Source organism: Periplaneta americana, unplaced genomic scaffold (assembly GCF_040183065.1).
Source record: "Periplaneta americana isolate PAMFEO1 unplaced genomic scaffold, P.americana_PAMFEO1_priV1 scaffold_21, whole genome shotgun sequence".
Taxonomy (NCBI): Eukaryota; Metazoa; Arthropoda; class Insecta; order Blattodea; family Blattidae; genus Periplaneta; species Periplaneta americana.
In genome coordinates, this window is record NW_027185502.1 from 361,764 (window position 1) to 389,569 (window position 27,806).

The 27,806-nt window shown below is 35.1% G+C and overlaps 1 protein-coding gene and 1 long non-coding RNA gene across 8 annotated transcripts in view; one reads left to right on the top strand and one right to left on the bottom strand.

Annotated features, from left to right (window-relative positions):
- The window catches only part of LOC138693797 (CD2 antigen cytoplasmic tail-binding protein 2 homolog), a 123,924-nt gene that overhangs the window by 46,232 nt on the left and 49,886 nt on the right, over window positions 1-27,806 (top strand). Inside the window, exon 5 of one of the 3 annotated variants that reach the window (XM_069817593.1) lies at window positions 2,213-5,456. The exons of the other annotated variants lie outside the window; for them this stretch is intronic. Within the exon in view, the coding sequence (XP_069673694.1) occupies window positions 2,213-2,313 (101 nt within the window). The 3' untranslated portion in view covers window positions 2,314-5,456. Of the gene's footprint in view, window positions 1-2,212; window positions 5,457-27,806 lie in introns of those variants that run through there. 3 annotated transcript variants of the gene reach the window in all.
- The window catches only part of LOC138693798 (uncharacterized), a 123,418-nt gene continuing 99,542 nt past the window's right edge, over window positions 3,931-27,806 (bottom strand). Inside the window, exons 4-5 of one of the 5 annotated variants that reach the window (XR_011330465.1) lie at window positions 9,067-9,253; window positions 3,931-8,112 (exon numbers count right to left, since the gene is read on the bottom strand). This is a non-coding gene — a long non-coding RNA (uncharacterized lncRNA). Of the gene's footprint in view, window positions 9,254-20,046; window positions 20,102-27,806 lie in introns of all 5 variants that reach the window. The other 4 variants (XR_011330462.1, XR_011330466.1, XR_011330464.1 and 1 more) reach the window with 4 other exon arrangements.

Sequence of the window (27,806 nt, forward strand, 5' to 3'; positions counted from 1 at the left end):
GAAATGAACACCCAGTAGTGAGAACAAAAGGTGGTCCTCCAGGCGGTGTTATGGGACAGGGACGTTAAGATTTATTTCCAAGTATATATGAATGAAAATTCAATACTGTACTCTGAAAAATAAAACGAATTTAATAAAAGTATTAAAAACTCGATAATTGTTTAGATATCTACAAAAATGTTACATTCTTTGCATAATATGTAAAATATGTAATATTACTAAGAATATGTAAAAATATGTAAAATGAAACTCAACTATAACCATATCGGAACCACAAATCGCCAACATTTGTAATTTTCAGTAGTCCACAAGTAAAGGAATGCAATATGTAATTACATAAGAATCCGGGCCCTAGTTACTAGTCTAAGAACATTCGAGTCTGGCAGCATGAATTAATATCTGTATTGTTTCATTGTACAGAGGATGATTACTATGATTGCACATGTTTGCACATTCTGTTCAGGAGTTCTTACTGTTAATTTTTAATTAAAATTAGGCTTTTAAATACAAAGGGCAATCAATAAATTTCCAGACTGGCCTGGAATGTAGAACACGCATAGGACATATGAAACGAAGAAGTTATCTAGAACCAGGGAAATGCCTGGAATCTATACTAATGCATCACTTGAAATGCAGAGAAGAAGACTAGCCATAAGGCATATATGGAGAGATTCCAGGAAAAATCGCATTTCAGTGTTTGCACAAAATCACGTATAGAAGCTCAGTTCTTAACCCTTCAGTATTCGTGTACTTTTTCATAACGTATTCAGTCAGGTGTGGAACAGCTGTCACCGAAGTTATATTCTTGCTTTAGAGAATGAATTTGAACATTCTTTGAATATGAATGGTTACATAAATGTGTTAATACGAAGTATACAGAGTTCATTTATAAATAAATGTAAAAATAGTTTTGAAACGGAATTAGTTTATTTATAATTAATAGATACAGTAATTGAACTGGTGAGTGAAAAAGAGAATAACATTCCAAAAAATTGAAAAATTAAACTGAAATAGCCATTTTGTAGATTTTTGCTTAAGGGAAGAGGATGGTATTTTTTGGTGAAAAATGAGTAAATTTTCAAAAAACAATTTTTTTCCTTAAAATACTCTGTGATATGTGTAGAATACATTGTATAATATTTTGTGGGTATTTGTCCCTTATCAATTGTTGAGACGCCATTTTTAAACTTCCTGCGCTCTGGATTTTTAAATGACACCGCCCTTTTGTTTGTTGTTTCCGGAACTTCATTTTTTTTTTTCAAAACCAAATTTTTCTTTAAAATACTCTGTGATGTGTGTGGAATACATTGTATAACATTGTGTGGGTATCTGTGCCCTTATTGGATATTGAGACGCCATTTTTCAAGTTCCTGCGCTCTGGATTATTAAATCACACCCCCTTTGATTGCTGTTTCTGGAACTTTACTTTTTTCGCTACATAGCCAGACAAAAATCGATATAATTTTTGAACTATTAAAGATATATGAAGGAAATTTAGAATACACATTCTCTAGACTACTGGGAAACTTTTCTCTGTAACGGAATTTCCCTAATTGATTTCATTTTAAAAATAAGTCTCTCTGTTTGCAAGAAAGAAAATAAAAAAAAATGTTATTAAATTTTAATTGTTTATTTTACAAATGTAGGAACTAATATCAAATTTCTGTTACAGACAGTTTGTAGAGCGTGCTTTTACAAATAAATTGTAACATAGTGTTTGAATTTATCTTTAAAAATGGCTTAGATATATCGAGTTTAGTAAAATCCTGCATTGGGTACATTTTTTTTTTCAAATCTGCCTCCCAAATAATTTATTCACAATATTTATATTTTGTTGAGTTGCTATAGCCATGAGCTCTCTACATACAAAAAATTAATATTTTACACCAAATAAGAAAAAAGTTTTAAAAATTACTATCCTCTCCCCTTAAGCTATTTAATGAGTGTAAAAAGGGAAATATTCCACTCTCATATTATTAAAACCAGCATTGAAGCTTTATATATATATTTTTTTCGTTGTTGGTAACTCTATAGCATCTATTACTTGCTTTTATGGTTGTGCTAACAGATGGAGTTACTTGTCAACAATGACGCTGAAACATGTGTTCAGGTTACTGCCCAGTGACAGTCCTGATATATTTTTATATTTGTGATGATTGGTTAATTAATATTAACCCGGCACAATCACACTCACATTCATACAAATTTCCAGACTCTAGACGCCCAGGAATTCCTCTTCTTCAAGAAAAATTCCCGAGAACCGAGCCCGGGAATCGAACCCGGGACCTCCTGATCTGGAAGCCAGCATGCTGACCAACAGACCACGGAGGCAGTCGAAGCTTTAGTTGAGTGAAATAAGGATAACATTCTGCCATTTGACAGAACATTTTCAGTTATTAAACGACGAGTTCGAAGATTAGATCGGATTTACTCTCCAAATCAGTATGATGACATCATTAGAAATGCCAGGAAACTCAACCCCCTCCGCCATATCAAGTAAAGGGACTTCAAAACAACCAGGTACTCAACTTCAAACACTATGGCACAGTATTTCAAGAAAACATGTAAAGATATTGAGAATAAAAACCTGACATTTAACATCAGTAAGTACAGGAAACTTATATTCACTCGGAAAGATGAAAGGCTGTGTCGAGACTTCAGAGTACATTGATGGTTTGCACCATGGAACATTCAGGTTGAAGGAACAAGATCATGTGGAGCTCCCCATTACTGCAGCATATAATGGAAAATTTGGAACCGATATTAAAAGTTAGAGGACATCTCAAAAGTCACGCATTACATACCTGATGAGTACAAATCACTCTATGAAGACATCCTTAAGTGTCAAATACAGCAGACAGTGATAAGGATGAATAAAGACTCATATTATGGTCATCATTGTATAGAGTAAAACCATTTTAAAGTGTCTTTTGTACTATTAAACATTTCATGTCACAAAAAAATATTATAGTTAAAAATTTTATCTGTTGTGAAAACATTGAGTGGAAAAAGGATAATATTCCAACACATTTAATTATTAATAATTATTAAAAAAAATAAGTATTTGACTTTGAGATTGTACGAGGAATACAGAATGACTAGTTCTACAATTGTCTACTAGTAACTTTTCCAATAGAACCCTAAGCTTTTTCTGCAAACTTGTTTTTTTTGTTTTCCCACAAACTAGGGAAGTTGGAATGTTATCCTTATTCCACTCACCCATTCAATTATTTATGTGTAAATTTCAAATGCTTTCAACATTTACCTACAAAATTAACACTGGAAACACGTTTATAATCCTTGCTTTGTTGTGAAAATCTTTCTTTACAATAATGCCTTAATAGCTTATGTCCTATTGTCCTATTTTTCTTGGATTATTCTTCTAAATGCATTCTCATGAATGCTTTCTACAGACATGTCTTTGCAGTACCTAACAGATATTCCTCAAATGGTCGACACATGTCTGTTTTGAACATTTCACACATCATTTCTAGTCTTTTGTCTCTATCTATCTTCATAGTGTATCCAGCTATTTGCTGACAACACGTGTTCCACTATGTTTCACTATGAATTTCCTCTTCTTGCAAATGATGGGTAAAAGCACGATGCTGGTTGTATATTTCAGCAGCCACATTCCAAAGATGAGGTGTATTCAGTATATATTGGAGAGAATTGTCCAAGCTTACAGGGATTGCACATTTTAGATTAGTTCTATGGATGTTTGTGACAGGGCAGTTTAAGAGGATATGTTCCAAATCTTCTTCGTTATTGTTGCACCAGCAACAACTACTAGAGTCAACAAGATCAAAGCGGTGAAGATACTTCTGAGTGATAATATGGCCTGTCCTGGCTCTTGCTAAGAAAGTTTGTATGTGTCTGGGAATGCTGCGGAACATTTGTAAATCATTACATTTCTTTTGTTTCTTTTGAAGAACTTTGCATTTATCAGAAGAAAGCCATAATTCGACCCATAAATTTGTTAAATGAGAATTAACTGCAGAATATGCGCTGGTTAAAGAAGTTGTTTGCATAGGTTTGGGCCCAAAAGATGTTGCCTGTTTGACAATATTATCAACAATCTAATTTCCAGTAATGCCGCAATGACTAGGTATCCATTGGAAAACTATTTCTTTTTGAAGATTTAGTTTATTTAATATTTTCTGTATAGAATTGTAATTTGTGCATAGGAAGTTGGAGTATATTTCATGATATTTAGAATAGCTCCCATCAAGTCACTAAAAGTGCATATAATTATATCAGATAAGGAAGAGAGATGTAAAAGCGCTGTCTCTATGGCCAGTAGTTCTGTTTCGAGACTAGAGGGAGCTGAATATGATATATAATATTTCTCGTTATACAGACTTCTCCGTCGCTGAAAATTAAGCGGCTGAATAAGTCATCGTTGTCTGCTGCCTGTTGTTGTAGCTGGCAAGAAAACTCATAGCGCTTGTATTTGTCATCTTCATTTAGCATATGCAGAAGCTGCAGTGTGTATGCTTTCATAGCCAGCCTCTTACACAAAATACTCCACACAGTCATTGAAGGAAATTGAAGCTCATGGGACGCTCTATGGACTGATTTCCCCGGGCTCCTTATGAATGCTTCTCTGACTCGCTCAACGTTCTCTTCACTCACCCTGGGATGGCCACTCCTCTTTTGTGGACACAAGACAAGATCTTGATGACGATTTCATCTTTCAGTAAGATGGGGCTCTGCCACATTTCCACAATGCAGTTCGTGTTTACCTCAATACGGAGATGTCTGATCATTGGATAGGACGTGCTGGAGTAAGGGACAGATGTTTCATGACATGGCTACCAAGGTCACCCGATACGACTGCATGTGACTTTTATCTATGGGGGTACCTAAAGGACCGTGTGTTTGTACCGCCTTTGCCACGTGATTTAGAGGAACTAAAAACCAGAATTCGAGAAGCTGCTGCCACGGTCACAGAGGATATGTTGAAAAGGGTATGGGAAGAGTTTCATTATCATTTGGACATCAGCCGAGTCACTCATGGTTCACACATTGAATCTCTGTAAGGTGTAAACAGAACTTTGAGAGTTTGACTTTAAACTGACGTTTGTTTGAAGTGCTATTATTAGTAGTTTTTGTGTAATAAAATATTGAAAGTGTTACCGGACTTTTCATATGCCCTGTATTTTGGGATATAATACTCTGCGTCTGAAAATCCATCATCAGGATTCCGTGACTCATCAGTATAGATATGGAGAAAATTATCATATTTATTACAGATTAGTTCCATGGCACTAGATTTTAAAACATGTGGTGCATCATTCTTAGTATGATCGCCAGGTAACAACGGCCCCTGGATCCATTCCTTTGTTCTGGGATTGGCATATCGGTTTCTTGAATTCCCAGTAATACATGAGAACGTCTTCTAATCTCTGAAGAAATCTGATAAACGTAGATCCACAATCCTTCGAAGTTCAATAGAACAAATTATCCCTAAAGATACAGTATATAACTCACAAAAGTGATAATGAATATTTACCAGAACTTTACAGAAACTGTAATGTAAAAAGTCGCATAGTTGACAATTGCCACCCAAAGGATAAAACTTTAGCTACAATATGAGGAACTTCAAGACTGAAACTAAAGAACGTGAACTTGGTTTTGAAGGTACCTAAAGTTTCACCATTGTAAACCCTTTCTAGGAAATACAACAATGAAAAGAAACACGCTGGTTGACAGGTGTTCCCCACACGAGTACTGAAGGCTTAAAGACAATCTGACACTGTTGATAGATTGACTTAACAGCCATGAAAGCAGCAATCTTCAGTGACACACATACATATAATATGGTTAACAGTATAATAAATACAAGCACAGTTCGGAAATATGTTGATTGCACCTTGTATTTTGCAGCTTAACATAAAATTCACATGTCATTTCCTATGTAACAGTTAGAATATCTGTAATATATGTTTTGTATTAGTTCAAACATTAACATTGAAAAAAAATTAAGAATTGAAGTGAATATTTGTAATCACTTGTGGTGCTCCACTACTGTTTTCGAAATATAATGATGCTCATTACCTGTATTGTTATCAAATATATAGTTATAAAATATATTTTATGGTATGGTAGCATTTGAAATACTTTTCAATGAGCTCCATGGTCACAAACTTTACATGAATTTCTTTATAGAAGGGTAAAAGATATGAGAGAAGAACAGGCATCTTAGCTTCCATATAAAAGTAACACTTCAGAAGAGTTTAACATATTACTTGACTTTTTATGCTTTTAAAGCACACATATGTCTTTGTAACTGTGGCATAGTGTCCTTCTCCCTGCCGAGGACATGACAGGATACAGAACATGATGACATAATAAGTAAGCTCTGAACTGTCTCGGGATTTAACAATAGCAAATAAAACGCTAACAAACTCGTACTAATAATGACTACTTTAATAACATAAAAGTCAATCTTAACATTATAGAAAGCAGTCCTCAACTTGTGTAACAATTAGGCAAGGTACATCTATCCTCAAACAATTAGGCAAGGTACATCTATCCTCCACCGACCAAGGGAATAATAACAACTTACTAGTAAAGCTGAACATAAAACAATTCCTCCTGACAATGGGGTAAATTCAATAAAAGAACAAGAGTGACTGCACAATAACTAACGTGGCCTAGAAATAAAATGCCTCTTATATTACTTGTCTGATGAATGATTACCTGTGGCAGCGGAGACAACTGCTCGAAATGAAACCTGTGACAATCTCTTATCTCAGGCGTTGCAGTCTAATTTTCACATCCATGCAGTGTATCGTTGTGACAGTATTAAGTTCAGCTGTTGCTCAAGTACAGTGAATATGCACCCTCTCAGTACCGATCATTATAGTTGGCGAGAGTACTGGACAGATAACACCATTTACTAGAATTGTATTAGTGGCACTGCCATTCTCGAAAACGAGAAATAATCTGCCTGTTAACATTACACCGACTACTACTAAATACTACAATTCGTGACTCATACTAAAAAATCAATCCTCCTCTGAAACAATAATAAGCGGAGACAGAGGCTGTGAAGCAATTTCTTGTTATCAACATTCACCTTAATCAGCTTAATCACTCGACAGCACACATTTTGAATATTGTAAACACATGATTTATTTCACTTTGAATGCAGGACTATATAGCAGTAGATAAGAACTAATTACAATTAGCTATCGGCACACATTACATTAATGATTTCACAGTAAGAATATATAATATTGTAAAATGAAATAAACTGAAATATTATGATTAGAGCCAGGACGTTTGGCAAAATGGCTTTTTTACTGGTGGAAGTAAATCATTATTTCCATAGATATAAATGTGATTTGGAGTAAATCAAAGTGACAGGGATGCCTTTTTCAAAGATTATTGTGCCTCTTTTTAAGTTTTATTGCCTTTTTTACCTGCCTACTTTAACTGTTATAAATTCCTAAACATCCGGGCTCTAATTATAAGTAATAATTGACATTAAAAGAGGTGCTGGTATTAATACAATAATTTTCTTGTTATATTGGTACCAAGTGCAGGAGAGCATGTGATTATATGTGCTGATAACATTCGTGCTAATAACGCTTTGAAGTGGAATGTACATGCCCTCCCTCTTGCTCCGCATAGTCCCTGCAGTGCCTACATACAGATGTCAACAAACGACAGTGCACTCACTGTACAGTGATAAAGAAATTTCAGACAACCAATACGAATTAAGTCAACATATAATCAAACACATTCATACTTATAACTTGCACTGTCAAGCATTACTTGCGGACCACTCCAGCCACTGAATTAATATCCGCAAGTCCAAGGAAGAGTCACCAAGTCAGCTCCAGCAGACTGAAAACCCGTGTAACACAGGCGAAACTATAGTGCAGTTACTAATCACTTGCTGCTGTACAGCTACACATCTCGTCGATTGACGCCTCACTCGGTGGACAAACAACCACCACTGTTGTCAGACATCAAATTCTGATGTGTACTCGGCTACACATCGCAGATCACTCTTCCATGATGCACCACCACTCCAGTCGAATGCTGCCCTACAGTCACTTCCAATGGATGATGTCCGAAAAACAGGAGTAGGGATTTTAACTGACAAATTTGAAAAAGCACCCATAGTAGAAAAATCATACAAGACACTGGCTATCCAACATGCAAAATTCGCGGGTACTCGTGTAAAGGGGGTTAAGTCAAATTATAAGATATGTAAACTTCTCTCCTTTGGTATTGAACAAAACCACTTTGTCACAAAATACAGAGCACTGTAACTGCATTATGGATGGAAGCATGATTTAACAGAAATAATCATGGAGGGTTCAAATCTTTACTTATCCCACTTTAGCCAATTCATAATTAATCCCCTTTACACAAGCACCCGTGAATTACTACCCTCATTTGAGGTGCCAATTGATATAATCAAAAGCAAAGATGATAAGCCACTAGGACTGCCATCTATGTAAAAGAAAGAAAACGAACAGAAATATATGAAAATGAAATACGAGCGAAATAGAAACAAAGTGGCATTAGAATACATCACATAACATATCATAAATTTAAACTGATGACACTGGTTCCACTTGTTGAATTTAATTTGAAGGACTTCAGTATTCATTAGGAAGTGGTATGTTATTTCACTTAGAAAACTCAATGGGGATTTCATTGTTAATGGCTAATATGAATTATTACTTACTTACTTATGGCTTTTAAGGAACCCGGAGGTTCATTGCCGCCCTCACATAAGCCTGCCATCAGTCCCTATCCTGAGCAAGATTAATTCAGTCTCTACCATTATACCCCATCTCCCTCAAATCCATTTTAATATTATCCTCTCATCTATGTCTCAGCCTCCCCAAAGGTCTTTTTCCCTCGCCCATACATGCTATATGCCCTGCCCATGTGAAACGTCTGGATTTAATGTTCCTAATTATGTCAGGTGCATTGTATAATTTTCTCCATTCTCCTGTAACTTCATCCCTCTTAGCCCAAATGTTTTCCTAAGCACCTTATTCTCAAACACCTTTAACCTCTGCAAATCTAATACATTACCGTAGGTACATTAAGAGAAAACCACAATTTCAAGTTGCACAGAGTTTGTGAGAGTTTCTGGCGTCTTGTCAGCCCACTCGAGTTATTATGTGGCCTCCAGATGTGGAGGGTAGCTGCGAATATATTGAATAAGCAGTCGTGGACAGCCGATAAGGAGTGGTCCTCCAGCTTGGAGTTGGGCGAAGGGCTACAACCCATTAACATAAAAAACAGCTTGTTACGAAACCATACAATAAGCTTCGGAATATTACTATTGTAAAATACACACTTTTAACCTTTTTTTTCTGACATTTCTGTAAATGTTGTGTGTGAACATGTGAGCCAAATCCCATTCTGTAACTACATTGCATACCAAGGTTAAAAGAGGACAAAGTTATGCAATGTGTTTACCGCATAAACTTTTTAAACCTGCATCAGAATATGTAACCTGGAACCTACCAGCATTCTATCAGTTAGGTTGTGGTGCAAACATGGAAGAACGCAGTTACAGCAGCAACTGTTGTTCTACACATATTCAACTGTTATATTAACACAACAGAGAAATGTAAACATTTTAACATAACAGAATACTGGTTTACTAATAACTATAGGTAGGTAAAAGGGAGGAAAAAGTATATTTACTTAAAGTTACAAAGACTAATTATAAAATCATTACGGTAAATAATATTACCTACAATCTGATTTACTTCTTCCACCTATCCATTAAGGCAGGTTGCTGGTTTTTGCTTTCTTATAAACCCTATATACCACATTTTCAACACTGCTGGGTGCAGGCATTACATTATCATCACAATCAAATCTCATTAGGTATTTAGTAGTATTGCTGATGTCTTCCAGCACTAACAGGAAAATTGTTGGGGACTCATTGTTTTCTTTATTTCCCTCGTCCTTTTCTTCATTTTCAGATGCATCAAATGTTAGATTTCTTTCTAACATTAATTGTTCCATGATTTGAACTTCACATGTTACATATTCTTCATATGACACACCAGCTTTTAATTGATCACATTAGTCGTCTGTCGTGTTAATTCTGTTCCACTTTCAGTCCTGAAAGATCCACTTTCATCCATAGATAATCCACATAGTATGAAAATAGTTGACATTATTGAATCTGTGATTGCTTTCCAAGCCTCTGCAATGACATGCAGAACATCCAGAACATTTACCTTAATCAGAGTTGCATCATGAATCAACTTGTCAATTGCACATATTATTTTTCTCACAAGATTCTTGCAGTAATAATGTTTAAATGACATGATTATATTTTGTTCAGTGTAGAGTAATCAGTAATTATGTCCACCACTATGGAGTAACGATTAGCCTGCCTGACCGTGAAACGAGCAGGCCTGGGTTCAAATTTGGTTGGGACAAGTTACCTGGTTGGGGTTTTTTTCCATGTTTCCCTCAACCACTCGAAGCAGAATTGCTGGGTAATTTTCGGTGTTGGACCTCGGACTCATTTCTCCTTCATTAGCATCATTTCATTAATCATATTTAACAGTTAACAGGTTGACCAGGAGGAATTTGCCTACAGGTGGCATCTGTCTGCAGGAGCTGCACATATCCCAGAGATGTCACATGGGCTTCAATCAGCAGACTGGAGATTATTTACTTTATAAAGTACTTTACTATTTATAAAGACCTCATCTTGTCCTGCCCTAAGCTTCAACAAAAGATTGTCAGCTTCATTTTTTCACTTCAATACCTGAGGAATCCTCACGCTCAGTCATCAGTACAGCTTCAGAAAATATCTTTTTGACTTTTTAAGAAATTGAAATAGTAAAAATTCTCCCTTTTGTTGAAAAAGACCACAAGCCTGCTTGGAAATTTATCCAAGCTTAAGAAACAAGACCTGAGGGATTTATACATTTCACTCAAACAACTCAAAGCAGGCTTTAAAGAAAACCATCTGGTTTTGCTATGGTCTAACGTAATTTTATTTTCTCCTTCAGAAAATTCACAGAATGATTTTAAACTCTCCAGTTTGACAGTAAGCAAACGAAAAAAATTGGAAAATCCTTTCTATAACAGCCTGAAAGTCAAGTGGCAAAATACCTACAGCAGTTCTGTACAGTATTGTGTATTATATGGGCTGCACAACTACCCCACATATTTGCCTACTCAGTTCTTTTTTATTTATTAAATATTTTTTTTACCAGCCGCCACAGTGGTCTAGTGGTAGAGTGCTGGACTTATTATGTTGTGAACCTGGGTTCGATCCCCGACATACCTCAATTTATAACTTGTGTTAGGCAAGCCCGTGATCCATGTAACATGGGTTTTCTCCAGCAGTTCCGGTTCCTCTGTGGCATTCCAACAAATCTTATCACCTCATCATGGGTGTAGTGTATGCCAGCCTCCTATGTCACATCCTTGACAATGACTCTGTTGGTAAATTGGTCTACACAACTGGGTTCATATGGGTGAATGACGAGAAGTCAAGTACCCGCCATTAGTTAGCCTATAAAAAGTTTCTTTTTAAATAACCAAAATTGGTGTTTGTATTGTTGTCTGCTGATATTCCTAGTATTTTGTCTGAAATGTTAAATCTTTCAACAATTTCCATAATACAGTACTCTCATTTTACAAGGGATCTAGATTACAACAGAACCCCGGCATTAGGGTTGCCAACTTCTTTTGAAGAAAATATGGGAGACTAAGGAATCGACAAAATTTCACATAGAAAATTGACAAATTATTCAGTTCCATTACTAAAAACAATTCTGTGGCCGGGAGGAAGAAGGTCTTAAGTAAAAATTTTATACTTTTCAGGAGAGCAGTAGAAAGATGGCAATTGGTGTCAATTATAGAGTTTTTTTAATTAAGAGGTTTTCCCTGGATATTATTTGTTTATATTTCTTCTAAAATAGGTAATGTTGCTCATTTAACAATTTTCTTGATTATTTCCAAAAATAGCCGCACTTAAGCCCTTTTAAGACTAGAACCCAAACTGAGTAGAAGGGACTATGTAAACATAAGACCTTTTTCATGTCAAAATAAATGAGAAATGTAAATTATTAGGAATGCAAAATGGGTCTTAAACAATTATTATAGGACTGTTTACAGTAATGCTCTATAAATCCAGTCAGGAGTCTTATTTGACTTTAATCATTTTACCAGATTGTAGAGAATTGTTTCCGCTTTCACAATATATAAAAATCTCATTTTCACAAAAAAATTGACTTAAGACCTTTTTCCTCCCGGCCACAGAATTTTATTCTGCACTTCAGCACCTAAGCTTAAATTAAGAGTATTTTGAGACACATTTTGTGTCGCATAATAATTGAAGTCGTCAGCAGTTTGCTGTTCTGGTATGATTAGATGTAGTCCGACCAGATATTTTGTGGTCCAGCAGGGGACATCGGCAATTTCAAGAAAAACCACTAACACTTACCTAGTCATGCTCTATTGAAATGTTGCAGAAAATACATGTAACATTAGATACAATGATAGAACTTTGCACATTAAATTTGTTGAATATCTTAACTTTTTTAATTAAGTGCAGAAACAGAGGTAACTCCTATACATAATTATAGCCACTAAGAATTCAAGAATTCAATTTCAGTTCTGACGCATGCATGGAAGTCTTTCACATAATATTGTACACACTGAACTCTAACACACATTTTACAAGTACTTGTCTGAAGAATCTGTTCATTCCCATACAGCTTTCCACTAAGTTCTTCACATGAGAAATGAAAGTTTGTTTTCACTTGTAACAAAGCTTTAAATATTTCAATTTTCATTCTTGACTTTTCATCAGTCCAGATTGAGTTCATTGTGGAGAAAAGTCTTTCAACTGATGAATTACTGACTGAAAGACACATGATTAATGACACTATTTTGAGAAGATTTTCAAACTCAATGGAATTTTTTTTTATAAATGTTGAAAAACATCTTACCACTTTTCATCTGTTGGTTTGTCACAAAATTCCTCATTTTTTGAATTACATAAAAATGGACGCTGTGACAGTTCTAACGCTTCCATGCAACGCGAATGCTAAGATGACCAAAGAGAAAGATGCTATATTCTTCTCAAAGAGTGCAGAATATCTCATACTGTGCTCACTGGTTCTTCTGTCTCATACTGAGAAACTTTCAGAAATGTGCATGAATCACAGCAGTTTCAGTAAAATGCTATTGAAACAAAATCAAAGCTTCTGGGGACAAAATTCACTTCCGGGGACAAAAACAGGGACATTTTCTCCCCGGGGACAGCATCTCAAAACCGGGGACTATCCCAGGAAATCGGAGACGTCTGGTCAGCCTAATTAGATGCATCGTGCTCCTGTTTTGAACATCTGTGTAATTATTGTTCAGGAAATGAAATACCCTCTTTGTATGAGCATTACTACTTGGTACGCTTAGAATAAAACTCACCAGTTTTTTCCAGTTTATAATATAAACATGGTTTGATTTTAAACGAGTCAGCAATAAAAACCTATTTCTGACAAGCATTATCTTCTCTGAAGACTGCACATTTTAATTCATCTCTTGAACAACAAAATTCAGCATATAAATCATCATTCACGGCAAAATCAAATGCTTAGAATAATAATTTTTACATTATGCAAAAATAAAGAAGAAAAATGCTCGAAGAGAAGAAAAATACAGGAGCCGGGAGAGTGTTAAAAATGAGGGGCAAATACGGGAGGGTTGGCAACCCTACCCGGCGTACACTTTACTTAGTACACAAGCAACAGTCACTCACATGTTCCGGTACAATTGTCAGAAGCAACTAACTGCTGGGAAGTTTTGTAGAACTGGCTTCCCACGATACGGTCGGGAGAGCAGGAAGTCGGCCAACGGAGGAATGATGCAAAGTTTTCTCATAAAATGAGAGCACTGTATAATGAACCAGAATATCTGAAGTCTCTCCACGTGTATTGGTGAATTTTAAATTTAATTTTTAATTTCAAAATTTGGAGTTTTCCAGTACCAACAAAAACTGATGACGTTTTCTTGTCAATGTGGTTTGATGTATCAATTTATAATATGCAAAAGGGCGAACCTTTTAAATCTTCAGTGATGTCCTTTTGAGCATGAGGTGTCAAATCATTTATGGTTATGGATTTGCATTTAGTCCATAAGTAAATTCCTTATCCATGACTTTAACCCGCCAGTGGTCGCTGTATGAATATTACTCTCACATCTCTTTAAATCTTGATTCTGAATTCTGGTTTTCTCTCTAGTTGAGTTTATGACTTTTAGTCACAAGCAGCTATTATTTTCACCAAACCCATAATTGCGATTTCATTAAGCCCCTGCATCATCTGTGAGGGATTCTCTTATCATGCGACCAACCATGCTTGGGCTTTTCTGCCAATTCTCAGAATGTCTTACGAATGTCATTCTTTGCAAAATGAAATTATTGTAGATTCAGTTGTTCAGTTAATAAATTATGGGATTATCCAGAGTGCTTGAGAGCTACAATGTGTATGAAAAGATTTTTTTCTTCTCCTTTGTGCTTTGAGGTTGGATAACATAAATGACAGGCACAGGTTGCTATATGAGAAGTATTCAATCACACTGTAAGCAAGCTATCAGATTGGAGAATATGGAACGGTGGACGAAATGTTGGAAGATTTTCGAGGAAGGTGTAAATTTCGCGTATATATTGAAAATAAAGCTACAAAATACAGCATAAAAATATATTCTCTGGTAGATGTCCGCACATTTTATGCAGACATTTTTGTAATTTATGCTGGAGAGCAGCCAAAGGGGACGTACATAGATGACTATAGCGCAAGTAGTTTTGTCAAGAGATTTGCGTCTCCAATATTAAATAATTGGAGAAATATTGCAATGAATAACTACTCCACGTCTATCCCCCTAGGCTTGAAGAAAGAACCTCAATTCTGAGAACTTTAAGAAAAAACAACTAAATCTTACAACTATAGTAGAATCCCTCTTAACCGGCACCAATGGGACCAGGCAAATTCCGGATACGAGATTTTTCCGGATAATTGAACAAGTATTTTAACAAATTACCTGTTCGTATTTTATGATGCCAACCTATTGAAATCGCAGTCATATGAAGCTTATTTCTCAGTCACTTGATCATAACTAAATAACATAAACTGTGTAGATTTTCTTTATTAAAAAACATCACTTAACACAAAAATACACTAATTTAGCATATTCACTGAACGATCTTTGTTTTGTTTGAAGCCCTTAGGTGAGGTTTCTGTCGCACATGCCAGTGTTGTGGAAGACATCTCCATAATAATCCAGTCTTGTCAGCGTTGTGTATTTGTTCCACACTAACATTACTCTCAGACACAATTTTCTGGAACTGATTAATAAACTGATCCACTGACACTTTGTCGACACTCCTTTGTTCACCGGACTCATCTAGTTTTCGGATTCCATATTTCTCTTTAAATCTGTTAACCCACCCAACGAAAAATCCACACTCACCTTGCAGTTTCATTTTCTGGTGCAATTCCTTGGCTTTCTCAGTCAAGAAATGCACATTCCCTTAGATCTTTTAATTGCCAACCATTCATATAGAACACTATCTAATTCTTCACAATGGGACTGTAAAACAAAAACAATGGCTTTTCTAGGACCTCACCCAATTAGAGCAAAAATAGTTATAGGTGGTAAAATAATAGAACAAGTTAGTACATTTAAATATTTGGGTTGCTCTATAACTTATGAGAAAAAGTTTGAAATTTATATTAAACTAAATATATTTAACTACAGTATTTTTGTGGTACAATTCGCTGTACTGTAGGTGAAAAGGTGCGAAAGGAAACTTTACTGAAGTTTTATAAAGTCTTGGCAATTCCCTGCTTTCTTGTATGGTTGTGAATGCTGGACTCTAACCAAAGATCACAAACGAAGAATCGAAGCAGAAGAAATGAAATTTTTTAGATACATAGCTGGCTATACTTTATTGGATAGAAAGAGGATTGAAGATATAAGAAAGGCACTAAATATACAGTAATAGAAATAATCAGAACAAAACAACAGGACTGAAAAGAACACATACCTACATACAATGCCAATTATATGTATTGCTAGAGCAGCCATGGATTATAATCCAAAAGGAGGGAGGTCACTAGGAAGACCAGTTAAGAGATGGCGAGACCAATTTTGGTGGAGGCGGAATAGGTCGAAAAGTCTAAGCCTTGAAGGAGATGATGATGATGATGATGATGATGATGATGATGATAAAAAAGAAATTCTATAATTTTTTCTGAATACGGTAATCAGGTCATCCTGTAACACCATGTTCGGTTCCGTGACATTTGGCACACTCCGTGGAGCTTTTGCCTACTGTTATTTTAACCTACGATACATTTAACCTATGTTCACTTCACCTATTATATAGTATACATACTGCTTGTTTAGCCTGCTGGTATATTTCATACATTATTATTAGAACAATGTTTTATTAATGCCCATCAAGCTGTGTTTCCTGCAGCTTCTACCAGATTAGGGGCCTATGTTTCTTTCACTTGGGACAATCAGGTTACAGGACTGTAAAGGCTACAGATTTGCAAGCTTCATATAACATTGCAGACAATAGGGCATTTAGGAATGGAGTACATCAGCTGTTAAGTCTGGCGTTCGTTCCAAGAGCAGATATACCTTTTAGCATATGACTAGCTGTATGAAGATATTTCAGAACTGTTATTAAGGGAACCAGCTATGATTAGTGGTTAAAAATGCTACTTTTTGTTTTGTGTTTAAAAAGTACAAAACTTGCTCTTTAAATAATATATTGTGGGGGTATCTCTGCAGATAATCCCTTTAAATGACCTCTTTAAATTTGATGGCACATGTAATTCATGCATCATTTTTAATGCAGTTTTTCGTAAGTTGATATTTTCCAAACTTAAGTGCATTTTTCTCTGAAACTATTGAATCTATTTACATGAAACTTTTACAGTGTTTTCTACAGCCTGTGTTCTACAAAGTATACCTACGGGTTTAAGAATATCACACACATAACACAAGGGAGGGGGGAAATATATGCATTAAAAAAATGGCAAAAATGGTTAATCAAAGTTCAATATTTTTCTGTTTCATTACGGGTGAAATATTTAAGTAACTTTTGCTTTAGAATTTACAATATACAATACTTGATAACTTTAAAAAATACAAGGCATATGAGTGAAGATTGTAGCAAGTGATGTGCACCTGAAGATTGGGGTACATTTAGCAAAGTGGGAAAACAGGTTATCAGTTAGGGTCTTTCTTTTGCACTTGGATAAGAAACTAATTAGTTGTCTTTTATAGAACTGAATTCAGAATGATTTATTGTATAACCATGGAAATTTTTGTTCCACTTTAAATACTAAATGCCTAAAAATATGTGTGTGTGTGTGTGTGTGTGTGTGTCTAATGCTCTGGATTTAACAATGAAGTCATCATCCTTCTTGCTTCCCAATATTTTGATGGAAGGTCCACAAATGTCCTAAGAGTTTCACAATTAGCCAAGTGCTCCATCTCCATGTCCTCTTCTCTGGTGCACAGTAAGCATTTAGGTGAATTCAGTACTCCAATACGATGGAGGTGTTTACCGAGGCAATCATGACCAGTAATCAATCTAAACATGGCCACGGCAGATTTTCGAGGTAGATCAGGAATTAGTTTTGGATCTTTGAATGATTCTTTCCATTTTTAATTTTGATGTTTTGCCTGTTCGCTGTAACTTATTCTTTTTATGACTCGCTTTATTGATTCATATGGGAACTTGAAATTTGTTTTTAAGTTGATATAAGTTCCTTTCTTTGCTAACATATCTGCTTTCTCGTTACCGTTCAGTCCACAGTGGGCCGGGATCCACTTTTTTATTTAGCATTTGAATTTGTTTTACCATGCAATGAATTTCTTTCACTTTTTCCATTTTAGGGGATGTAGTTGAGCTGATGGACTGGATTGCAGCTTTGGAGTCAGACAGGATGACTATGTTTTTGCACTGGTTTAGCCAAACAAATACATTTTGAAGTGATGTATAAATGGCTTCAACTTCGCCATCAAAATTTGTTGTGTACTTGCCAACATTTTTATAAAGAGAAAAGTATTGGCAAGTAGCTCCTGCTCCAGCTCCTTCATTTTGATCCATGAGAGATCCATCAGTGTAAATGTACAACCAGTCCTTTTGTGGATATTTTCTATTAATTGTTTGTAGGGCAATGGCTTTTGCTATTTCTGGATTTATATCTTTTTTGTTGAAGACTTCATCAAGATCAAGGCAGCAATCTACTTTGAAGTTATTAAGTGGATTATATCGATTCATCAAGTTTTCCTTTTCACTTGGTATTTCTAGAATTTGCTTAAGCTTTTCTACCTCTTGTATGTATCCATTTTGGGTCCTCAATGTAAATTTAGAATCTTTGTATTTACTCCATTTATCCCAATGTGGAAGCCTTCTTAATTTTTCATAGGTTAAAAGGGCTTGTGTTTCAAGATCTGTTACAACAGGTTTATTAGATGTGATTATTTGCATGGCTTCAATTGGAGTAGTTTTGATTGCACCAGTGATGAGACATAAAGCTTGGTTTTGAGTGTGTTCTAATGTCTGTTTATTTGTGGTTGATGAGGTTATTAGTGCTTCACCACAGTACATTAAGATAGGCTTTATGTATGTGTTGTAGGTTGTATTGAGTGTACTCCTTGAGCTACCCCATTTCGTTCCCGCCAGTCTTTTTAGTAATTTAAAACGATTTGTTGCCTTTGTGCTGATCAGTTCAATGTGATTTCTCCATGACAGCTTATTGTCGAAATGTATATCCAGGTATTTTACTTTTTCAGTTCTTTGTAACTTATCATCTCTATAGTTTAGATTTATTTTCACTGGTTTCTTTCTTAATGAGAAGAGTTTAAAGTTTGTTTTTTCTATGTTCACTGACATCATATTATTTGAACACCAAATTTCAAGTGCCTAAAAATATTGAACTAAACTTTTGTACTGAAATTATTTAATCATACAGGCATCACTACCCACTACCCTTAAAAGTTACAGATTATTTTAATGTAACTTATATTCGAGGAAGATGGAAGGGGAAGACGAGGTATGCACCCCATTTATGGAACCAATACAATGCAGTCATATTGCAAGAGCCAAGAACTAATAACGTTACAGAGGGATGGCATCAATGTTTCCAACTAATGGTTGAAAAAAGTCACCCTTTCTGTGTTCAGTACTGAATGAAATTAAAACGGAACAAGAAGACATGTCACAAATGATTTTTGAACTCAATGCCGGAAGAAGAATAAGGAAGAGACAAAGAATGAATTATGCATGAGTCAATCGTCAGTTGCACAGTATTGCTGAGTGTTATGATGAGTATAAAGATGAGGGCCGAATCCTGGATTATCTATGTTCCTGCGAGCATAACTTCGATTTGTTAAGTATGAAATACAATTTAATAATACTCGTAAAATTTATCAGCCTCAAAATTATAAACAATACTTATGATACTCAACAACTTTTCCAAATATACAGAGTGATTCATGAGGATGTTACTTGAAAAGTGCAACGAGTTTGGAATCGAGACCCATCATCCTTTTATTTATTTTCGAGCAGCCTATGATACCATAAATAGAGAAAGACTCTATGCTGCAATGGAGGAATTGAAGATCCCAAAAAAATTGATCTCTCTGGTGAAAGCTATGATGACAAATACCAAGTGCATAGTTAAAATTCAAAACATGATGTCTAACTCTGTTTCTACTAGGTGTGGCGTCCGACAAGGAGATTCACTAGCTTGTCTCCTTTTTAATATAGCACTGGAGAAAGTCATGAGGGATTCACGTATTAATACTAGAGGAACTATTTTCTATAAGTCGATTCAGGCGCTGGCTTATGCGGACGACTTAGATATCATAGGAAGAAGTCAGGCAGCAATGAAAGAGGCCTTTATTAAGCTGGAAAAGGCAGCAAGAAAGATGCATTTACAAATTAATGAAGAAAAAACAAAGTATATGCCAGTCACGAGAGCTAATATAAATGGACCCCCTTACCTGGAAATAGGCTCTTTTAAATTTGAAACTGTCCATAGTTTTATTTATCTTGGCTCTGAAATTAACAACAAAAATAATGTTAGTTCTGAAATAAAAAAACGAATATTATCTGCCAATAGATGCTTTTATGGTCTTAGAAGACATATGAAATCTCAAATTATATTTAGGAATACAAAAATTGTGATGTATAAAACTCTTATAAGGTCTGTACTATCTTACGCATCTGAGACTTGGCCATTGTCGAAGTCAGATGCGACATTATTATGTACATTTGAAAGAAAGATTCTTAGGCAAATCTTTGGACCAGTTAGAGAAACGGAACATGGAGAAGAAGATATAATTTCGAACTGTACAGATTATATAATGAGCCGGATATTGTTAAATTCATAAAAATAAGAAGATTGGATTGGGCCAGGCATATAGTGAGAATGCAAGATGATAGAGTTGCGAAGAGAGTTTTCAAATTTATTCCGATGGAAAGAAGGAAAGTTGGGAAGACTGTGTGATGGATGATATCAAGACTTTGGGTGTTAGAAATTGGAGAAGTTTGGCATTGGATAGGGAGGAATGGCGAAAACTTCTGAAAAAGGCCAGGGCCCATGAAGGGCTGTCGTGCCATTGATGATGATGATGATGATGGTGATGATTCACGAGGATTTACCGCCACTTACGGAGCTTATTTCAGAAGACATTCTGAGCAAAAAATTTCATGTAAACATGTGTCCAATCTCAATATCTTTAGAGTGACACTAATTTCAAAATTATTAGTGAAATACCTTTTTTTCTTAAGTTTTAAGGGTAAAAGAATATTACAAATAGAGAATGAACTATTCAGAAATAATGATTAGTGTTCTGAAGCTAAAAATGTGTTGTTAATTGCTTTGTATAGATTTTGTTTTTCAATTTTTAACAAAAAGTATATCATTCACATGCACTGTTCACAAAAATTATTACAAATTATACGACTTTAGAAACTTGATTCTTTGCAGTTTAATTATGCATCCTAATGTACAATCTTACAGAATTTACAAGCAATTGATTTGTAGCAATTGTGATAAATACGTAAGAAAAATGTAATTTTGTAGTTAAAAATCGAAAAAAATTCTGTACGAAGCAATTATGGAATTCACAGCACATTTTTAGCTTCACAATTCTATTTAATATTTGAGGAGAAATATTACAGATATTATTCTGTAGGACAAATTAATAATATCTTTAATATTCAGAATTCTAGCTAATTAAAGAATTGATACTCTCATTAGTTCATTCTTTATCTGTAATATTCTTTTACCCTTAAAACTCAATAATAATGGTATTTTACAAATAACTTCAAATTAGTGTAACTCTGAAAATATTTAGATTAGGACTCATGTTTAGATGACATTTTTTGCTCAGAATGTCTTCGGAAATAAGCTCCGTAAGTGATAGTAAATCCTCCTGAATCACCCTGTATGTACATATATTTTTAAAAAATTGTTAATTATTCTTATTTAACTTGCATATACGTACAGTATGTCAAAATATGCTGTAGGTTATATTGGAGTAGGCGAAATGTGACAATTGCTGTGTGTCATCTTACACTAGGTGCAATGACCTGTGTGACAATTGTGTGCCAATCATCCAGAAACGGCACGTTCAGCTTTTAAACAAATAGGCATGTTGGCATCGTTTATTCTAAGAAGGAATAAAAGTGTGTTGCTTCTGTCAACAATTCATCATGATGACCGAATAGATGATGACAGGAGAGAAAAGAAAACCAGAGATGGTGACATTTTATTGACCAAGAGGAGGAGTAGTAGACATCAGGCTTTTATGGAAATTATTGCATTTTTTTTCTATGTTTACGTTGATCTGCGTTACCTTCAATTCTTACTTGTATAGGCCTACTTTATTCGTATTGATTAAAATTGTCTGTCTTGTAACTGCGTAGTTTATTACTATTTTGTTTTAGTGCCACATTTTCATGTCCTTTTTTATACTAGCCTAGTCATATTCACTTCAATGTAAATAAATATAACAGTCAATGCAAGTACAAATTTACTATTTATTACAGATTTGAACATTATTTTAAAAAAGAACTAGAAAACGTAATGTGAAGGGAATCCCACAAGTGCGACCAAGCACATGACTTTTTCCTAGCGACCACTCCTGGGTTAAAGAGAATAGAGATGAAATTCATCAATTATGAATCTCTGATTATGTTCGATAGTGTTAAATGCAGAAGTGGCTTCTTGGATAGTCAATTCCTTTTCTTTTTCTTACCTATAAATTTGTACCTGAAGAATTTAGGGAATGCTTGACATGAGCATTTTGCCGATTTTGCAGTTTTGTGTTTTGTAGTCTTGATATAGTCTACAATATCTGTCCTACCTACGTGACTGATGCTCAACACTGATTTTCACTTTTGAGTTGAATAAATTTTTTCAATTAAGGATATCGCACTTTTATATTGTCTAGAAATTTATAATTTCTTTTAGGCATGATGGTAAGGAATTGATAGCTATTAAACTGTTTAAAATAAAATACTACACTTTCTAACAGGTCTATTCTTTTAACGTTCATTGAATAATAGTTAACATTCAAATTCATGCAAATCTAGTCTTTCAGGTGAAGCTCCCTGTAAAGCAGATTTGAATAATTTCAAGGGAAAAATTGTTCCGGGCCCGGGTATCGATCCCGGGACCTCTGGTTGAACGTACCAGCACTCTACCACTGAGCTACCCGGGAACTCCACCTGACACCGTCTCAATTTTTCCCTTTATATCCACACAACTCGTGTGGGCTGACGAAACGCCAGAGACCCACAACGAGTGCACACAATCTCTGTGTGACTTGGAATTGTGGTTTTCTGTTAACGTAGAGCGCTGGTACGTTCAACCAGAGGTCCTGGGATCGATACCCGGCCCCGGAACAATTTTTCCCTTGAAATTATTCAAATTCAGTAAAACAAGTAAGGCACTTTTCTCTTAGTCATGCTGGTAAGAAACTCAACTGATATAGGCAATTCGTTATCTTGTGAAACCAAATGAATGTGTGCACCATTGCTCATAGTAAAAATCCTATGGTGGAGGTAAGTGAGCTAGCTAGCTAGCTGCAAGTGGAAGCTTTTAGGGAGGGAAGCTTCTAAGCCCACTTTCTTCTTCCTCTTATGTGCAGGTAGGTTTTACAAGAGAACGAATGGCTATAACTACATGCAGGTGTTACGTGCTGTCTCTTCTCACTTTATAGATCTCTTGGATATGGAACAACAAGTTTTGATGGTGAAATCATTGCAATAAGTGAATGTCTCAGGAATCTTCTATGCCACATCTATAAATTTAGGAATGCAGTTATATTGTCAGACTCCAAAGCAGCTATTCTATCAATCGTCTCTAAACACACACCTTCATCTCAAACAGCAGAAATAACTAAAATGCTCTATCAATTATTATCACTCAATAAAAGAATTGTATTCCAATGGATACCATCCCATTGTGGAATCCTGGGAAACGAGAATGCGGATGCTTTAGCAAAGAAGGGCAGCACTGCTACTTACAGACCTGTTACTAAATCTACCTATTACTATGTGAAGAGATTTATTAAATCTACATACTTAGACTTCAACAAACAAAATTTGATAACTCAATCCCAAGGGAAAAAATGGAACTCTCTGCATCAAAATCCACAGTTAATTCCCGATTTACCACGAAAATCGTCTGTAGCTGCATTTAGATTGGCAACAGGCCATGATTGTTTGGCTAAACACCTGCATAGAATTGGAATATATCAGTCCCCTAACTGCCCATTGTGCAACTCAAACCAAGAAATGGATTCGGAACACCTCAAAATCTGTGCTTCAGTGGCTGGTCATGATAATATTTTTGAAAAATATTAGAGTGCAAGAGGTCAAATGACTTTATTGTCAAATGCCTGGCATTAGAAAACAACAACAACAACAACAACAACAACAACAACATTCAAAGAACAGACTTCACTTCCTACACGTGGTCTACACTTTTAATGTTCATCTAATAATGATTAACATTCAAATTCAATAAAACTAAAACAAAACTCCCATGTGCAAATGTATCCGAACTGCAACTGTAAATGCCAGTTAGAGAAGCAATCAGAATCAGAATGACGAACATCGGAAATAGTAAGAATGTTACTCATGCTCATACTAAGATATTCTCATTGAGTGTCAGAGGGGATAGAACTGCAACCAGTTGAATATTTGCTAATGAAATTTAGAAATTTTAAATAGGTAGGCCATTGCATGAGGATATGGGGAAAATTATTTTTAAAATTAAATTAAATTTTTTTTTTTTTTTTTTTTAATTTCCGAGATGCACTCCTTCTATGTTGTTTCACTTGATAAAATATGAGTGTATACCAAGTTTTAGGTAATTTGGTCATGTCTTGACCCCCGCCCAACATGACTGACTAATAAGACATTCTTTTCTTATAGAAAAATAATGTGAAAATGTAATATTAAATGTTTCTCTTTTAATGCAGGTCATTATGCAATACTGTAAATCCACATATATAGTAATTAATAAGTACTGTAATTAAATCTTGCTCTCAGCTATACAATATCCACATCAAATCACTAGATTTACTGAATTTAAGGTTTGTTGGAGGCTGCTGTTAACATCCTTAATGTCTCTAAGTATTATTTTTGAGTTTCGTCATTGATAACACTAGTTGAGAAGTCTTGAATCACCTTTACGGCCCATTCAGAGAGATCATTCACCACTTTGAAATGCCGTATGTATGCCTCAGCTTCTTGATATCTGGGATCTAGATGCCATTGGCTAATGGATTGTCCAAGCCATTGGACCTCAAGAACCAAGATTTAGGGCCAATAAGGGTACGGCCACACGAGCTACATTTGTGGCAAGTTTTCTGCGACAAATGTAGCTGGAATTATAGGCAGCAATGAGTTAAATGGAAGCGGCCACACGGAGCAGTAAATGTAGCAAGTTTGGCGCATCCCAAGGTCGTGTCGCAACTCGAATGGGTCTGGGTCCATTTTTTCTGCGACATTTACTGCTGTTGGGTGGCCACACGTAGCGACATGGGTGGCTACACGTGCAGCTACATTTGTAGCAACTTTCTGCGACAAATGTAGCTGGAACTATAGACCGCATTGAGTTAAATGGAAGCGGCCACACGGAGCAGTAAGTGTAGCAAGTTTGGCGCCGTCTGACATGTTAGGTCTACTCGTGACCAATAATTTTCCACCTTAAACGAATTAACATTGTTGTTAGTTACTGGGAATTTATTATGAAATCCATATTTTAAACTTTAAATTTATATTAATATTTATTTCCGCTTTACTAATTCCCAGAGGAGACTCAGCGAGTCAAAGAATATACATGTCAAAATACTTTTATCTACTAACTGACAATAAATAAAGAATAAATATCATGCAAAAGAAAACAAAAAAAAAAAATTGTAGTAAAAGTACAAACAACCGTGTAAAATGAATGGTTATGCTTTAATTTTTTAGGAATGAGATAGAAAGCGAAAATCAAATGTCATGTAAAGGACACACAGATTAAGACTTTAAAAAGAGTGAAATAACAAATCAAAGTTATTCATTTTACAGTAGAGAATTACAATAATTTAGCTCAATGTAAATTTACAAATGCGTATGGAAACACGCGTAAGCTAATTTTAAATACTATTTTCTTAATCTTACTCCTGTTTTTTGTTACTTCACCAGAAGGAAAAGTAAATATCGCCACTAAGTTCCTTTCTGGTAATTGAATTTGCAGCCAGGCATACAACAGCTTGGCATTTTATTCAGGCCTAATGTATTTAAAAATAAAACAAGTGACATTGATGAGTGCAGTGAAATTTGTCTCTTGAATTAGCTATAAGTTATCGCAATTTGTACCACCCCGCTTATCTTTTAGCGTTAAAATTTTCTTTTGTTGGTAAAAAAACTTTATGAGACATGAAACTGTAACATACCCTAAGATTCACCTTTCAGTTTCCCCCTCCCCCGAAATTTAATAATCTGAGAAACGTGATCTATCATGTTTAAGAGAACGTAAACTCTGTTTTCTATTGGATAAGATGTAGGTCTACAATGGAAGAAAGGCATTCTGAAATTGGAAGGAAAACCCGTTCTTTTTAATGGTTGAAATTCTCAGTATGTATATGTAATCATAACAACAGAATTTACTTGTGTTTATGAGGGAGTGAAGTAGAGAGGGAGATTGACTTTTAGATGGGAAATTATTATCATGACAAATTTATAACAGTACGATGCACTCCTATCTCACTGGCCGCCAGCAGTGTGTTGTCTTTAATAATCGGTTCTCCTCCTGGCAGACAGTAGAGTCAGGATTTCCCCAGGGTTCGGTATTGGATCCATTGCTTTTCTGTCTCTATATTAACGATATCGCCAAGTCATTTAAATATTGCAAATATCATATTTATGCAGATGACGTTCAATTATACATTTCTGCCAGTCCTAATAGACTAAGTGACTGTATTAATAGACTCAGTAAAGATCTCGAATCCGTTTCATCTTGGTCTCAACAATTCGTACTTAACTTAAATACAGATAAATCACAGGCTATCTTATTTTCGAATAAAAGATTAATCCTCGATATTAATAAGCTGAACTTTCCTCCTGTGACTCTGAATAAAGCGATCATTCTATTCAGTTCAACTGTGAAAAATCTGGGAGTTAATTTTGAATCTAACCTTACCTGGGACACGCATATCAAATACACATGCAAGAAAGTATTTTCCACTCTTCACTCATTAAAACGATTGTACCACTATCCAGCTAAATTAAAGCAGATGCTTGTACAGACTCTTATTATGCCTCATTTCGATTATTGTGACGCTTTATTCAGTGATCTCAGGGTGGATTTATCCCAGAAACTGCAACGTGTTCATAATGCATGTGTTCGTTTCATTTGTAATGTCCGCTACTACCGTACGATCACATTTCGCCTTCTTTCGATAAATTATTGTGGCTCAGGTTAAATGAGAGGAGAAAGTTACATTCCCTTTCTCTCTTATACCGAATTTTGCACACCTCTACTCCCTCTTACTTATCTGTCCGATTCCACAGTCTTTCTCGGTATCATAACTTAAATACTCGGTCACAATATAACACGCTAGAAATACCACTGCACACATCATCTCTTTATTCTTCATCTTTCACTGTTGCTAATTCTCGTCACTGGAATTCTCTGCCGCCCGAAGTCAAGGGCTGCCGAACTTTAATTTCCTTTAAATGTAAATTAGAAAAATATCTTATGATGAGTTGCCAAATCTAACGCGTTGCAAATATTTAATGGAATGTGTTCCACTGTATTTATTTTTTTTTTTGTTTCTTATTTTTATTATCGAAATCGTGTTTATTTATCACTTAACGCCAATATGTATCCCACTATGTTGTCGTTTTTTTATTATTAATCTATTTTTTTCTGTACATTTTATTCAATTGTCGGTTTCTGGTTTAATTATGTAAATCCTACTTAATTGTAATCTAATAGTAATACGTATACTAATGTGTTTATTTTTATTTTTACTGCGTACATTTTTTTATTGAATTATCGGCTTCTGTTTTTTATGTGATTCGTATTTGATTCTAACAACATTAATATGTATTTTACTATGTTTATTTTTATTTTATGAGGTAAATTTTATGTAACTACCTCTTTTGATCTCGTTATGTACCTAAATTGTATCAGTATGTAATTATTTAATTCCGATCCAGTTTTATGTTCAACTGTGTAAGCAAGTTTTAATCC